The sequence below is a fragment of the Drosophila hydei genome, unplaced genomic scaffold (genome assembly GCF_003285905.1).
Source record: "Drosophila hydei strain 15085-1641.00,03,60 unplaced genomic scaffold, DhydRS2 tig00000250-arrow-arrow-pilon, whole genome shotgun sequence".
Lineage (NCBI taxonomy): Eukaryota > Metazoa > Arthropoda > Insecta > Diptera > Drosophilidae > Drosophila > Drosophila hydei.
Genome location: NW_022045696.1, coordinates 227,367 through 243,029, shown reverse-complemented (window position 1 = coordinate 243,029; position 15,663 = coordinate 227,367). Strand labels below are relative to the sequence as shown.

The window sequence follows — 15,663 nt, the reverse complement described above, 5'->3', positions numbered from 1 at the left end:
TAAATGAATCTAATTAAAATGGAATATGTAAATAAGTTAAAACATTCCAACTTTTATATGCATAATAATGAAAGACTAATGCAAACAAATGAAATCTTTTAGAGCTTCGCTAATTCCCAGAGAAATATTTACTTTTGTTTATTTTTTATTTCTCTTTCTATTTTTTAGTAATTTTATTTATGAAACTAAAGTTAAGTGAGCTTAATTTTTTTTTTAATTGTTGCTAATTAAAGTGTGAGTGTTTTTTTATAATCAGGGTTGTGTTCTGTGAAAATGTATGTAACAGCCAGAAAGAGGCGTGACAGAGCCCGTTAAGCGTATGCAGTCTCGATCAGGATGACGAGCTGACGTTCGTATGAAATCACAAAAGCGAGAAACTAGACTTGGCTAGAGCGTACTTTTTTTTCGGGAGCCAAAGTCAAAGTTTAATGAACATAGTTGACTAATTTTAAAATAATTAAAATTGTTTTTTTTTATTATTATTTTTTCAATATTTTAATTGACTAAGAACAAAATTAAACTAAATTAAATAAATCTATGTATATTATTATTTATTTCATTTGGCAACTTTCGTTTTAGATAAACTTGCAAGTTTATCTAAAACGAAAGTTGCCAAATGAAATAAATATATATATATATATATATATATATATATATATATATATATATACTGCAATTTCACAAGAAAGCAAGAAACTTAACATTTTGACACTATGACATTATGACAGACAGCTGCTCAAGCTTCTCAGTTACTTTTACTACGCAGTCTTGATTTGTTGCCTCATGAATATCTTCTATCTACAATATATATATATATATATATATATATATATACATATTTATATATTTGCATAGACAAAATTATAGAGCTCTTAGTCATACAGTAAATAAACAACAAGAATCTGTGTCAGGTACCCGCCCTCGACTTACCTCTGCAGGGAATGTATAGCCGTCGACGCTGTGCTCGGAGCCAAATTGGTCGTTGAGTCCGTAGTGAATGTGTATCTCATGGAATCGATAGCGATATGAGAGTGGACCGCCAGATATGTTCACTGGCGTCTGCATGCCATCATAGTTGGCGACAGTATCATTGCCGGCCGTAAATATTACGCTGTGTCCGGTATTGCTTATAATTCCGCTTATCTGGTGAGAGAGAGAAGCTCCAGATGAGTATGAAGAACAGGTAATATAACGGAGTTATGCTTAAGAAGAAATGAAGCCGCTTATGCAGCTCGAACTAGGTAATACCAGGTATCTGCTAGTCGAGCATTTGCAACTCATTGCTGTCCTTGACTCAGGATGATTTCAATTAGAGTCTTCGCTTACCCTGTGCTTGTCGATATGCATTAAACGAAGATTCGGATCGAACAGCAAACGCTGTGGCTCCAGATTCACTGGCGACTGGCGACGTCCTTTATTACAGAGCGACCATTCCGGATTGATGAGACCCCAAAAAGCAGGACCTGCAATCAGAGCAGATGGGAAGCGAGACGAAAAGTGAGCTAAACACAAGTTTGGAAAGGATTTCGCAGCTCTCTTCCTTATGTACTTATAATATATCTTATCTAATATATTTGATAAAGATATTCTGTACATTAAGCTGGCTGGCAATTTGTGTGTGTTTGTCTAGTTGTGGTGAGGGCTTAGAGGAATCACCTAGTCGAGTACTTCAGCTGCCAGTTCGAGCTGTTTCGCTAATCTTGGACGACAAGATGTTCGCAAACTTTGCTATGCAAAATCTCATCAGCCTCTCACGTTGCATGGAAATGCTTTGATGCTGCGACAACATAGCTGCATGCCAGAGCCTCATAATGCTGCACACATGCAGCACGGCAGCATGTGGGTTGGACTGTCGGCTGCCGCTGGTGGCTGTGGCATCGAATGCATGATGGAATCAACACGTTCTGCCGCTTATATCAGTGGGCGCAATCGCAATCTTCAATCATAGATACGCCACGTACACGCATTTTAGCGATTGTTGACCTCAACGTCGGACCATTAGCTAGTCAACAGGACGGGCCCGGCTGCAGCTGCTGCTGAAGTCCATTAAATTGGGGCTATATCGAGTCAATGAGGCAATTGCCGGGCGATTCCAGCAGCCATTAACAACATTAGTGGCGTCTGGTCGTCTTGAGCTATGCTACTTTCTGCCACTTGCCTTTATTTGGCTTGTTGCAAGTACAAATAACGTTAAAGCGCCCTCAGCCAGCAAGCGCCGTGAAATCAAGCGGATTTTTCGGAGCATTAATTGCGCTTTAAGCGCGACCAAGCAAAAAGCTGCTGCAGCAGCTCCAGCTTTGCCAGCTTCTGCCACAGCCCCGCAGCCAATTCGTGGCACGACGGCCCTCCGGGCACAGTGGCACAGTCTTTTCTAACTTGCAACAACAGCACTTACGTATGTATGCAATGCTTATGCAAATTTATTCATGCCAAAGAAACACAAAGTTCGCACGGATTTGGCTGCAATTTGTTGACAACACGTGTTACAGCATCGGGAACACCGTAGCCGTTGCCGTTACCGTTGCTGTTGCCGTTGCTGTTGCCATTGTACGAGCTGTGCCTATTTGACTACTTGCAACACTTTCACAATATCGAGAGCTCTGATAACCATGACTCACATATTGTGGCTACGCAGAGAGTCCATAGCAACTCCAATAGAAAGCTCAACGATTACAAATTTTACTTTTTGACTCACAAAGTAAAATAAAAGTTTTCATTGTGCTTGAAATTCTGCATAAATTCTCTTGAATATATTCATTTCTATGTTCTCCGTAATATATTAAAAAGAACTCAACTTGTTAGCCTGTAGTTTCTTACCGCACAAAAATTATATTAAAAATATAAAAATAAATATATAAAAAATTTTAACCATATTTTAAATATTTGTGTAGCCCACATATAACTATCGGAATCGTTACGAATCGTACTCTAACGAAAGTGTGTCAAATTGTTGCAAAGATTCATTTGCTCAAGCTTTAAAGAGGCATCGATGGCCACCTTTTTGTGAGGCTGTCAGGTGGGCTGCGGGAGAGCATTGAGGAATCTGCGAGCATCTAGTACGTCCGAGTATACGGACATACAAGAAAAGATAGATCGCTAGAAGTCAAACATTTGAGTGCAGCGTAGATCGCGATTCTCATCCGCACTGAGTTTCATCTGCCTGGGTGCCAAGATGCTCAAACATCTGAGTCATACATATATAAAAGTCACACTAGATTGCTGTAGCTGACTTATCACAAAAGGCTGTTCTCATACTTGGAGATTCTCCTGAGTCCAGTCTGGGAATAGATACACTTGGTTAAATGTTAAATTCACTCAAACATAAAATGTAAATATGTTCCACAAGACAATTAAAGGACCAATAGCACATGTTAGAGCTGCACTTGCAACAGCTTTAACGTATTTATTGCTGATATTAGAGAGCATTGAGCGCAGAGTATGACTCGGCCGGAGGCACTGGACAATTGCAGCGAGACTGCTCTGCGCGGCTGGTTGTAAATCCGAAACCGAATTCAGAGCACTTGAACTTTTTTATGCATTTGTCTTGTGCAAATGGCGTCGCTGCTGTCATTAATGAGATTAAGAGCAGCTGAGGACTGGGCAGTTGAGCTGGCAGACAGCGAGCAGCGCTTAGATGGAACGGGCAGCGGCGGTACGCTTATCTGGCCTTAGCTTTTGCTTTTGCTTTTGCTTTTGCCTTGGCTGGACTGACAGACGGGGCTGGCGTCTAGCTGTAATCTCTCAGGACGCATTCACATTGCCCGCTTGACTTGAGACACATTGAAATTTTTATAACCTTGAGCTGAGCCAAGTGCCTGGCAGGCATCCGACTGCAGAGCTGCGTTGAGCTGGTGTATGAGGCCAGTGCAATGCTCCTCCATCAAGATACGGAGTCAAACAATGGACCAAGAAACAACTAAAGTTATTTATGGCCAGATTCTGTTGGCGTATTTCGTCTGCCTTCCATTAGACAGCTGCAAATCGTCTCCATTTCCGAAACCCCCGTCGCCAGCACCGTCTTCTCAGCGTGCCAGACTCTACAGCTCACGTGTGCAGTTTTGCTCACTGGTGAAATCGTTTTACAACAACAACAACAATAGCAACAGCAACAACTGGCAATACGAGAGCAGTCGCTGTGACAGGTGCCAGCGTGTCTTAATGCCAAAAAGTATGCTACGTTATTTTGCGCAAACATTGTTGCGAATGCCAGATACATAAGATGACGGAGACTATACGGCGACTTTACATACGTATCCGTAAGGGTGGCTAAAACGTTATACGACCCGCAGTCAGAGTGAGCGGCGCAAAAAGCGCAACTCGCTATTGTACTCTGTGTACCTGCTCAAGTAGTAAAAATAGCTTAAGTCGAGTGTTCGCCTTAATATGTAAGCGCCAGCTGAATATATTTGCTGCGACCGAACTTGCACGAAAATGTATTTGATCTTGCAACCGTGCATCAGTATGTTTACTAGCTGCAGACACCAAATTGGATGAGTAGACTCTAGCTGCACTTCAAATTTTGAAGCTCTTCGAGTTAGGTTCCTATTCACTTACCTGATATGCCATCGTAGGTCCACCACTCCTCCCAGCTGACGGCTTGCAGAACTGTAAGAAACACAAAAACAATTGATTTTATTGGCAAATGAGCGACACGTAATCCAGGCACAATTTATGCTCTTAAAAAGTTGCGATGCACTTGCGGCACCACATCAGGTAGCACAATAAGTCAGCGTGCCTCAGGCCCAAATGCACGACTCAAAGATACCCTCTTTCTTTGTCTTCCATTTATTGCTGTGAACTACCTTCCTTCCTGCCATACAGCACATCAGTTAGCTTAATAAATCAGATTTGTCTAGTCTTGCAGTTACCCTACGCATTTTCCCCTTGTCACCTACCCACACACACGCACACACACACACACGTGCCACTTACACTGGCAAAAGGCAAGGGAAGCACTGGCGCCTGCATTAAGTGCGCTGTTTGCAAAGTGCGTGCTTGTGTGTGAGTGTGTGTGAGTGTGTGTGTGTTTCTGTGTTTATATCAAAGAAATCTCGAATGCCTGCGCGGTAACTCAGCGCTGCTTAAAGCATATCTTCCAGCTGGGCACTTGCGACTAGAGCACTCCTCTGCGTATGACTCGTATTATTCAATATGAAGCCAATTTCAAGGCAGTAGAGTATCTTAAGGCAGTCAGATGCGATGTAGGTCCGATCTTCATATCTAACTTTCGTTATCTGAAATATGATTTAGGACAAGCTAAAGATCTTTTTCTAGCGAGTCTGCCAGTATAATATCTATATATCCTCGCATAGCTATAGCAGTTGACATAAGACCGACAATTCAAACAAATTATAGCTCGTGTTATATGCTTGGAAGAGTATTTGGTAGTGGACGTGTCAGAGTTGCTCTCGTTGCTCTTGATTTCTTCTTTTTTTTTGTGTTGACAACGGCTTTTCAGTGTGACTTAAAGCCCACTCTTTGCTTAGCTTAAGCCTGGTGGGTCTTTTGTCGCCTGGCAGGGGCAGGCGAATAAATAAAAAACTCTTGGAAATGATTTTTGCTTACTTGAGTTTTAATTTCTATGCGCTGTAATTTTACTTCCCTTACTTGTTGTTGGCTTTAACATACATCGCGGCACCTGCTGCTGAAGGCCCAAAGCACTTTGTTATTTGAGTCAGCGCGAAGCGGGCCAAAGCAGCGCCTTGCGCTTTGCGCTTTGCCCAAACCCGTCCCGTGTCAGGATTCACGAAAAAATGACGAAATGTTGAGTCATTAAAAAGTACTGCTCATTTCGTAACCCAACGTCTCACAAAGTGCAATGTAATTGTATTGCACGCCAGCGGGTATATCGACTTTGTCATTGCTTTAGATCAAGGCAGCATCGAAACGTTTACAAACCTATTTCTTCAGTTCAATATTATTTATAAATTCAAAATAAATATCCTAAAATAATTTTAGACAAAATATCATGGAACATTTAGTTCAGTTCTTATTCCAAAATTTGTTTTTGTCTATCATCTGGATACCCTCTCAGAGCATCTATGAAGCCATCTCAACAAAGTGCAACGTCTCTGCCGAAACATCTCAGAGTTCATTAGCTGTAGTTGTGTGTTGTTTATATATATAGTTATATATTAGTTATATATATGTAAAGACAGCTGAGGCTATGTGCGTCTGTTCCTGGATGGAGGTTTTCTCCTGAAAGACTTTGCTTTCTAGTTATGCAAATTAGAACGAGTTCAAATCGGGTATGCCATATAACAACTCATATATATATATAAATATATATAGAAATATATGTATTTATATATATATATATATAGGAGTTATGGGGTCGATTAAGTTTCCTTCTACATATTTCATATTAAGCATTGTAACATTTGGTGCGAAATAATAAAATCCAAATTCGCTGCAGTCGAGTTGCAAACCTCGTTTCAAGTCACGAAAAGGCAAGAGTTTAAAAGCTGTCGGGCTTTCAACAGTAATAAAATGATGACAAGCGCTGCCCAAGCTGCGCGGCTGACAGATACCCTCTACAATCGCTTAAGGCTTAGCTAATTCCTTCAGCTGAGCTAGGCTGAATTGTAAATTGAATGGATGTCCGACTGCATTTAGGGGGAAGGTTGGGTATGCTGGGCATGGTGGTCGTCCGCCCTTTGATACAGGGTATTCGAAACATTGTTGCAAAGTCATGGGTAATGATGGATATTAATGGATTTCAAAATGTTCGCGTCATTGCAACGCCAAGTGTTTGGGCTCTTGACCTCACCGACAAATTGTTGCTCCTTGCATCGAAATACGTTCGACTGGCTGCAGGGCCGCGCATGTTGGCGCCTTTGGCGCGTATTTTGCCAAATGCTTCGTGTTTAATTTCAGCTTAATGTTATTGTGAAAATGCAGCGCGCTTTTTCCATTTTCAATTCCAGTTCGACATTTAATTTTTCATCCTGTTTCCGGTTGCCATCCCTGGCCTGCACTTCTACCCCATTGCCCAGAATGCCACCCACCCACCTCCCACCTTGCCTTCTGCTTCCCACCTTCCGGCACCTTTTAAAGGGTGATGTGTGTTCTTTTCGCATTAAATGGATGCCTTTTTCCCCGTTCTGTTGTGTTTGCATTATGGTGCGCTGGTGTATGTGCGGCTGTTGCCAACTCCAACATCTGCTTTTTTATTTCCTTCGCATTGCACGGAAAACTTTTTGAATTTGCTCGTGCGCCATTTGAAGGGTATTTCCCAGCATTTGTGCACCTAGCGTATTTAGCTTTCTGTTTAATATTTCAACATCAATTAATGGCCACGCCCTGATCCAAAACTATATGAAGATGGCGTACAAGCAATTACTGTATGCGCCAGCCAACAGCAAACCAAGGCGAGGCAACAGCTCTATAGATCAGTCGATCTGCCAATAGTTTATACTTATATTTGGTGTCTGAGTACACTAAGCGAAGAACTACATAAGAACTTAGCAGCAATGCCTAACAATTCATGAACTTCTTCTTCAAGACTTACTTCAAAGTATGCCGCAGAGCTAGGTCAAAGCCTTCCTTCCTACAATAGATATGCCTTAAAGCTCATCCCACTCGTATTCTAATTTGTTGGAAATAAATACTTCATTTGAAGAGCTCTCTTTTTAGACGCCTTAGATCTTTGGGCACGATTATTATAGCCTTCCATTCATTAAATGGCAACAAGGCACAATAAACGGAGATGGCGGAGGCAAAGACAATTGAGCGCCAATAAAGTGTCACCATTAATTTCCGGCGTTGTTAACAAGTGTTCCTGGAAGCGCGACATTGAAATTGAAAGCTATTAGCACGCGGCAGCCGCCAGCCGGCAGCGATCGGGACGCTCGGCACGACAGCCCAATAACAATAATAGGCCAGAAACAATTAACGGCAAATAACGAAGTTTATTAGCTTTTCGCTGAGGAGCCGGCGGAGCTGAGCGGCGCATCATAAGCAGACAAAATGTAGACAACAAGTTCTCACGGCGCGTCGTCAGCGGCAACAAATGATAATGATAAGTATTATTTGTAATCAATAGTAAAAGGCGCGACAGCCACAACAAGTTGGCTAAGCCGGACTAGCCCAAAAGCACAAACTACCAGCCCAACCCAAATAGCGGGCTTTGAAGTGAAAAGTGGCTTGGCCTGGCTTGGTTGCCCTGACAGCCATTTAAAGGGGCATGCGACAATGCGACAATGCGACAATGCGACCCCCGCAGCTATATTTTATGCATTTTGTTAGCCTTCATTATTGTGCTCTGCCCGACCTGACCGTTTGCGCCCTTGCCTCCTGACCATGGACAGAGGCCGCGCTGCTATAGGAAACGTTTTCTTAAATATGCGTGGTATTTCTAATTTCACCGGAACGGGGTCAAGTCCAACTTGTGTATACACTGCACAAAAGTATATATGCATCCCCAGGTGTTTCTTTTATAATACCTTGGAATATTTTTCTACTTAATAAAAGCAAGAATCTACTTGAAAATATTAATCTAGACATATAGACAGATCATTTTTGGTCAAATTGTTTGAACTGAATTCGAGGTTCCAGTGTTCAGTATATAATGAAAATGAATAAAAATTCAAACAAAATCATATTAAGTTTTTTTCTGGAAGAGACAAGACGCCACGCTCTGACAGGACTCGTAGCCATATCGCGTGAATAGCAACTCAACGGAGCCATTTAATTGCTGAGCTACTAGGGTTTCACTCCATTTGGCCGAGTTTTACTATCGCCTGCAATTCATTTGCTTAGTTTATTAGTTTTCATTACGCGCCTTTTGCCACAGTCAGTTGGCCAAAGCTATATGCAAATTGGTTGGGGGGCTGGGGCCGGCTGAGAGCGGGGCTCGTGGTCTAAAATACACAAAAGCCGAGTGCGCCATGCCTTAAAAACCCAAACAAGTGAAAGCTTTCAATCATGTAGTTTGGTCGCCTATTATTTGCCCCCTGTCCATCATGTCTCTCTGTAAGGCACCGGCTTGGTTTCAACTTCCATTGCTACGCTGTGCCAAGTGACCAGCAGCCATTGCCACCGAGTGACTGCCCCGCGACATTGCCACACCTTGCTCTTTGATTTTTATTGAGTTTCTGTTTCGTATGGTTGGATGCCTGGGCCACGCCTTTGTTTAGCAACCATCACATCCTACTCAGCGAGCTATTCAGTTCAGCGCGCAGTTCATGCCCCGGGACCACCTCCAGTCAACCCCATACCATGTCCGTGCCCATGCCTGTGCCCATGCCCATGCCCGTGCCCAGACGCAGACCCAGCCCCCGGCTGACTAATGGTAAATGCCATTTCAATTACGTACACAGTACTAACATTTTATGCGGCCTGTCGCCATTTTTTGCTTTTCGATTTCCATTTGCGCTTTAAGTGCATTTGGAAAATGGCTAAAAATGTGCCAGCAACAATGCAAACACTCTCCGGAGTCCGGGCTGGGCCGGACCTTGGCGAAGTTGGTGCGAATTCGAGCAACTTTAACGGAATGTATAATCTTTATATGTGTGCAAGAGACTGAGCGAGTGAGAGCTCCTTCCAAACTATTTTTTGTTTTTGCTCTTTATATACCAAGCATATACCATGTACCCATATATATTAAAAACTGCGTAATTGAAAACTTTGCATGCGTATGAAACAGAACTATTTCCATGTAGCAACTGGGCAGACTCAGCTAGACACACTAAATTCCAGCATTGGCTTTTTTATTGCAACTGGTAGAAAAGTTTGTAATACAAAACAAAACACCCGGCGTTGCCTGGGAAGTGCTTATATTTAAGCTTAAGCTTAAGAGAAGACAAAAGCTGGACTAAGTGATGTCAGGAGATAAAAGAGAGAAGCAAGAAGAATAAAGGGAGAGAAACAGAAGAGAGAAGAGAGAAAATAGAAGAGGGAATAGCGAAGAGAGAAATGAGAAGAGAGAATAGCGAAGAGGCAAAGGAGAATAGCAAAGGGAGAACAGAGACGAGAGAAGAGAGAACTGAGAAGTGAGAAGAAAGAAGAGAGACAAGAAAAGAGAGAAGACAGAAGAAAAAAAAGATAAGATAGAAGATAGAAGGGAGAAGGGAGAAGAGAGAAGAGAAAATCGAGAAGCAAGAAGAGAGAAGAGAGATGAATGGAGAAGAGGGAAGAGAAAAGAGAAGAGAGGATATCGAAGAGACAAGAGAAAATAGAAAAGAGAGAAAAGAGAAGAGAGAAGCGAGAAGAGAAAAGAGAGAGAAAGAGAAGAGGAAGAGAGAAGGCAGAAGGGAGAAGAGTGAAAAGGTAGTGAGAAGAGAGAATAGCAAAGAGACAAGAGAAAATAGAAAAGAGAGAAGAGAGAAACGAGAAGATAAAAGAGAGAAAAAGAGAAGCGAGAAGAAGAAAGAAGAGAGAAGCGAGAGGAATGAATATAGGAATATGTGGATATATGAATATATGAATATATGAATATATAAATATATGAATATATGAATATATGCACTCTATGCATCTCTGCATATTGCATCTATTCCTATCTGCATCTATGCATCTCTGCCTCTCTGCCTCTCTGCCTTCCTCTCTGCCTATCTGCATCTCTGCCTCTCTGCCTCTCTGCCTCTCTGCCTCTCTGCCTCTCTTCCTCTCTGCCTCTCTGCCTCTCTGCCTCTCTGCCTCTCTGCCTCTCTGCCTCTCTGCCTCTCTGCCTCTCTGCCTCTCTGCCTCTCTGCCTCTCTGCCTCTCTGCCTCTATGCCTCTCTGCCTCTCTGCCTCTCTGCCTCTCTGCCTCTCTGCCTCTCTGCCTCTCTGCCTCTCTGCCTCTCTGCCTCTCTGCCTCTCTGCCTCTCTGCCTCTCTGCCTCTCTGCCTCTCTGCCTCTCTGCCTCTCTGCCTCTCTGCCTCTCTGCCTCTCTGCCTCTCTGCCTCTCTGCCTCTCTGCCTCTCTGCCTCTCTGCCTCTCTGCCTCTCTGCCTCTCTGCCTCTCTGCCTCTCTGCCTCTCTGCCTCTCTGCCTCTCTGCCTCTCTGCCTCTCTGCCTCTCCTGCCTCCTGCTCTCTGCATTCTCCTCTCTGCCTCTCTGCCTCTCTGCCTCTCTGCCTCTCTGCCCTCTGCCTCTCTGCATCTCTGCCTCTCTGCCTCTCTGCCTCTCTGCCTCTCTGCCTCTCTGCCTCGCTGCCTCAGATGCCTCTCTGCCTCTCTGCCTCTCTCCTCTCTGCCTCTACTTCTAGCATCTTTGCCTCATCTGCCTGTCCCCCTTCTCTTTCCCCTTCCTCATGCCTGCGTCCCCAGCCCCTCGGGACATTAAGACGTCTAAGGATCACACCATTTTACTCTACAACGAGAATTTCCCAAGCAGCAACAACAATAGCCACAGGAAATGCTGCATGTTTCAGTGTGGCTTGACAAGTAATGGACGTTGGTAAGCTCGGCTCTTTAGGAGGGTACGCAGCTACGTTCGCTGCTAGTTAATTTCGCATCACTCTCAAATGCTGTAACAACTTCTTGTTGATTGTTCAGGCTGCTGTGGATGCCAAGTGACCAACGGTACAATCAGTGAAAAGTTAAGCGAGTATATTTTGGGGCTGATATTGCTTTATATTCCGCCCCGTACATCGTGGCTGTTCCCGTGCTCATTCTCGTTCTCACTCCCGTGCCCGTGCCCCTGCCCGTGCCCGTTGCCGTTCCCGCACTCATTCTCGTTCCCATTCCCCACAAGTCAGCAAAGAGTTTTAATGATGCTGCTCGACTGTCTGCGGTCTTGCTTCTGTTGGCGAGTGACCGGATGACCGGATGACCGTATGGCCACAACAACAAGAGCCAAGAACCACTGCAACAATCCACTAACGGCTTTGCTGCACTCAGCTGCTCGGCTCGGCTGCAGGTCCTGGGCGTCCACGACATGGATAACAGAGTCAAGTGACGGCGGAGTTAATTAGTCTAAGTGGAAATGGTGCACAAACTTTAAGCATGCTGCACATTGTTGCCTTCTCTGATACTACTTTCACTCTCTCCTTTTCGGTGTTCCTTTTGAAATTTTTGAAGGACCTGGCCGCCTATCCCAATACCTGCAGCTCCCAGGCTCTGGCTATTTAAAATGCGCATTGAGCGTGCTGCTGTAGCTTTGAATTCGTCCAGTCCAAAGCTAAGTACACCCTAGAACAGGCCAGGCATCCAAATGGGAACACTTAACGGCTGCAGCAGCAAAAGTGCAATGTGACAAGGCTTTCAAGCTAAGGGGAATGTAAAACAATCTCTAGTGGTGCAAGTGCTCTAACTGAACAATTTGTACCCTTCTCTACAGACACGAGATGACAGCATTCCAGCTATCTGCCAGGCATATATGCTGGCTTAGTCCTTTGCTGCTAAGAAGCAAGAGTCATATCCCATCTTTAGTCCTCAAATTAGGTTGGCTAGCATTGCATCAATCAGCTATCAGACAATTAACATAAATAGCTATAGATATTTATTTTTATTTGTATACATATCAGTTGCTTCGTTACTCTCTAGCCTCTCAGATGTCTCCCTCTCTCTCCATTACACGCAAAGCGAATAACACCGAAAGTCCTTGTGTTATTTAATTTAAGCAACGAAGCGTAACTATCCTGGCAAACCGTCTCCCCGCTGACCAGCGCACCAGCTCACCAGCTCACCAGCTTGACTGTTGTCCAGTTGGGCAGCTAGCTACTCTAGCCAGAACAAACGAAGGCACGTTCTGTTCTTCCTTAAGGCATAATAAGAAATAAAATCGAACGCTTTTGGCCAGTTGATGGCGTTTCTCCAATTTTACACATGTTTTGCATGCAAAACTTACCTCAGTCAAACAAACATAAAAACAACTAGAAGGAGTTCTTCAGACTTCTGATAAACCGACTAGGAGGTACCCTAAGCTAACTGAGTTGCTTGCAGAAATAAGCTAGTAGAGCTCTCTTGAAGAGAGATGTGCTCTCGGCTAACTACGCCATGTCCTTTTAGAAGAAAACTAAAGTTTCTGCAAGTCCTTTCATATTATAAGGAAACATATATATGGAATATGTTCCGTAAGCATTAAGATCAAATATATATTTTGACCTGGATTCTGTATGCGGGCAGTATGCCCAGTAGCCGTTGCCGGGGCTTAATCGGGGCGAGTATAAGAACACGAGCGAGTGAGTGAGCGCATGAGAACGATGTTCGCTCAGTTCGGTTAGCTCGTGCCGGAAGTTGAACGTTTTCTCAAACAACATTTTTGGCATTTTGACAAAACGTACTTGACAATTTTATTAGCAAAATCAAAAGGCAGAAGCCAAGATGGAAACTGGAGCCGGCTTTTCGGGTCGCACGCAAAGCAACTCGACAACTACAGCTGCAGCATCGTAAGGCTGTAGCCGAAACTTGCAATTTTAATTTAGCTTCTAACTGCATTGCAAAGTTTAGATAAAGCTACTGCCGAGCCAGGCCGTTAAAAAGCCGCAAAAGTTATGCAAGTTCAAAGGAATAGCCCAATGAACAAATTGCAGCACGTGCTGCAGGCAAAATGCAGCTGAAACCGAGAAGGCGGGCTCAGGACAACCCTCAGGCTGTCTGGACGACAATCCTGACACGTGGAAACCAGGCCTCGTATGAGCCTCTGCGTTTCAATTGAAATTCACAATATTTTACTTGATTTTCTTACAAGAAAGTTCTCTGCAAGCAAAGGAAGTAAATAATTTGATTTGATAATTGACCAATAAAAGTATTTGTCTAAATGTCGTACATAACAGACAAAGCAATGTCTATTGATAAGAACGATGAGCGGACTCTACTTAGCCATTTCAGCTATAAAAAAAAAAAAACAAAATCTAGAGACTTTTAATTGAAATTCGACTTAAATAGCTGCAAGACAGAACGCGGCGTAGCTGACCCAATAACGTAGTAGAATCTAGCTCGCCATGTCCCTCTGTCCGTCTCGTATGTCTAGCCGCTGTTACGAATATATCTGACTCAGCACATATAGCAGCTAGAGGCTTCAAATTTGATTTACATTACATGCTCTATTAAAATCTCTTGACAGGATATCTGTTAGTCCTGTTCTTCCGACCTTTTGGGCCATTTTCCTTCTTTGGTACTAAGTTGAGACTATCTGCTGGTCGTGTTACCTCCACTATTCCCTCTGAAATCGGCTTCTTAAAATGTGAGTTGAGGATATCTGTTAGTCCTGTTCTTCCGATCTTTGCAGACAAATCGCCTATTTTCTTATTTGGCATTGAGTTGAAGATATCTATTAGGCCTCTTCATCTGATCCTTTCAGCTACCTCCTCTTATATCTTCTAAAGCCGATCTCCTCAAGTGACTAACATAATTTGAGGATAGCTATTAGTCCTGTTCTGCCGACAAGCCCACTTTCTCTTGTGCGACTTATATTTAGAACTGTCCAAATAATTTTGCGCCCAAGGAACAAACAAGCTGTGGTATCCGGCTAAGCATTCGACCAGTTGTAAACATAGTCGGATAGATTCATTCATTTGAATATTATTGTTTGTGAGTTTACATAAATTTGTGGGCAGCAGATATTTTGCTGCTGGCTATAAGTTTCGATAGGTGAGAAATTTGAAATTCATTTTAACATTTCTTTTCACAATCAACTGATTCTATTTTTTATTTGTTTTTTTCCTCTGATTTTGTTTTTGTTGCAAGCAATTTAAGGTGTTGCTGTATTTGCATATGTAAATTAATTCGTTGCAAATTGACAATACGGAAACACAAATATCTGTCGCCGCCAATCAAATTAAATCATTGGCAGTTTTTCCCAGGCAGATTCTAGTGTCAGAATCAAGAGCAAACTAAAATCAAATGAAAATATATGTAAAGGCGGCTCTAAGCGTAACAATATGCAGATTCCACTACAGTGTTTCAGAAAGCGTATGAAAAGAGCTTATGTGCAAATTGCGTCTGTCTTTGAGAACTTTCTTTCTTTCTTTTTATTTTTTTGCTAGAGCTTTTAAACATCGAATGTATATGGGCTTAGCTGTTGTGTTGAAGGCCCAGCTGAAGTAAACAAAAGAAAAATTTGCTGAAACAAATTAGAAACCTTTTTCTTATATATCCATATAAAAACACATTGAACTATCGGGTAGAAGTGCCTATTCAAGAGATGTAACTTGCAACTGAGCAACTGAGTAAAGATTAACTCCTTAGTCTACTAATCAACTTTAGTCTATCATTTTTGGGCAAATCTTAAAGTCAATGCAGTCGCAATTGACTAGAAAGAGCAAAGAGCAGGTCGAAAACCTGAAACCAAAGAGACCTTGGCAACTAGTTAAATGTGAAGTCATAGCCCAGTCAATTAGACCCGAGTAACAAATTATTAATTCGAGAACAAATGGTTATTTCAAGTACTTAAGATATTTGTTGATTCCGATCAAAGGAAAAGACCACAATCTCAATTTTGCAGTTTTCAGTTGACTTTCTCACTAGGGACCGCGTTTGGGTTTTGTCATTGTCGGTTGTATGTAACACTAATAGTAAACGCTCACTGCCTGTGGGGATCATGGGGCAAGTAGTTTAGCAATGTTAAACATTAGCTGCAGGAATGTCAACCCGTATGCGGACTGACAAGCGTCGAGTATACGCAGTGTAGTCCACTGGGCAAGGTCGCCGCAGGAATGGAATGTGGGCGTTGTCGCAGTCACAGTCATAGTCGCAGTCGCAGTCGCAGTGAGAGTCACTGGGACAATCACTGCCAG

At 42.9% G+C, this 15,663-nt stretch overlaps 1 protein-coding gene across 1 annotated transcript in view; it reads right to left on the bottom strand.

Annotated features, from left to right (window-relative positions):
* LOC111596575 (carbonic anhydrase-related protein 10) overlaps positions 1 to 15,663 on the bottom strand; it is a 46,145-nt gene that overhangs the window by 12,991 nt on the left and 17,491 nt on the right. Inside the window, exons 3-5 of the mRNA XM_023310848.2 lie at positions 4,555 to 4,605; positions 1,327 to 1,463; positions 931 to 1,143 (exon numbers count right to left, since the gene is read on the bottom strand). Of these exons, the coding sequence (XP_023166616.1) occupies positions 931 to 1,143; positions 1,327 to 1,463; positions 4,555 to 4,605 (401 nt within the window). The remainder of the gene's footprint in view (positions 1 to 930; positions 1,144 to 1,326; positions 1,464 to 4,554; positions 4,606 to 15,663) is intronic.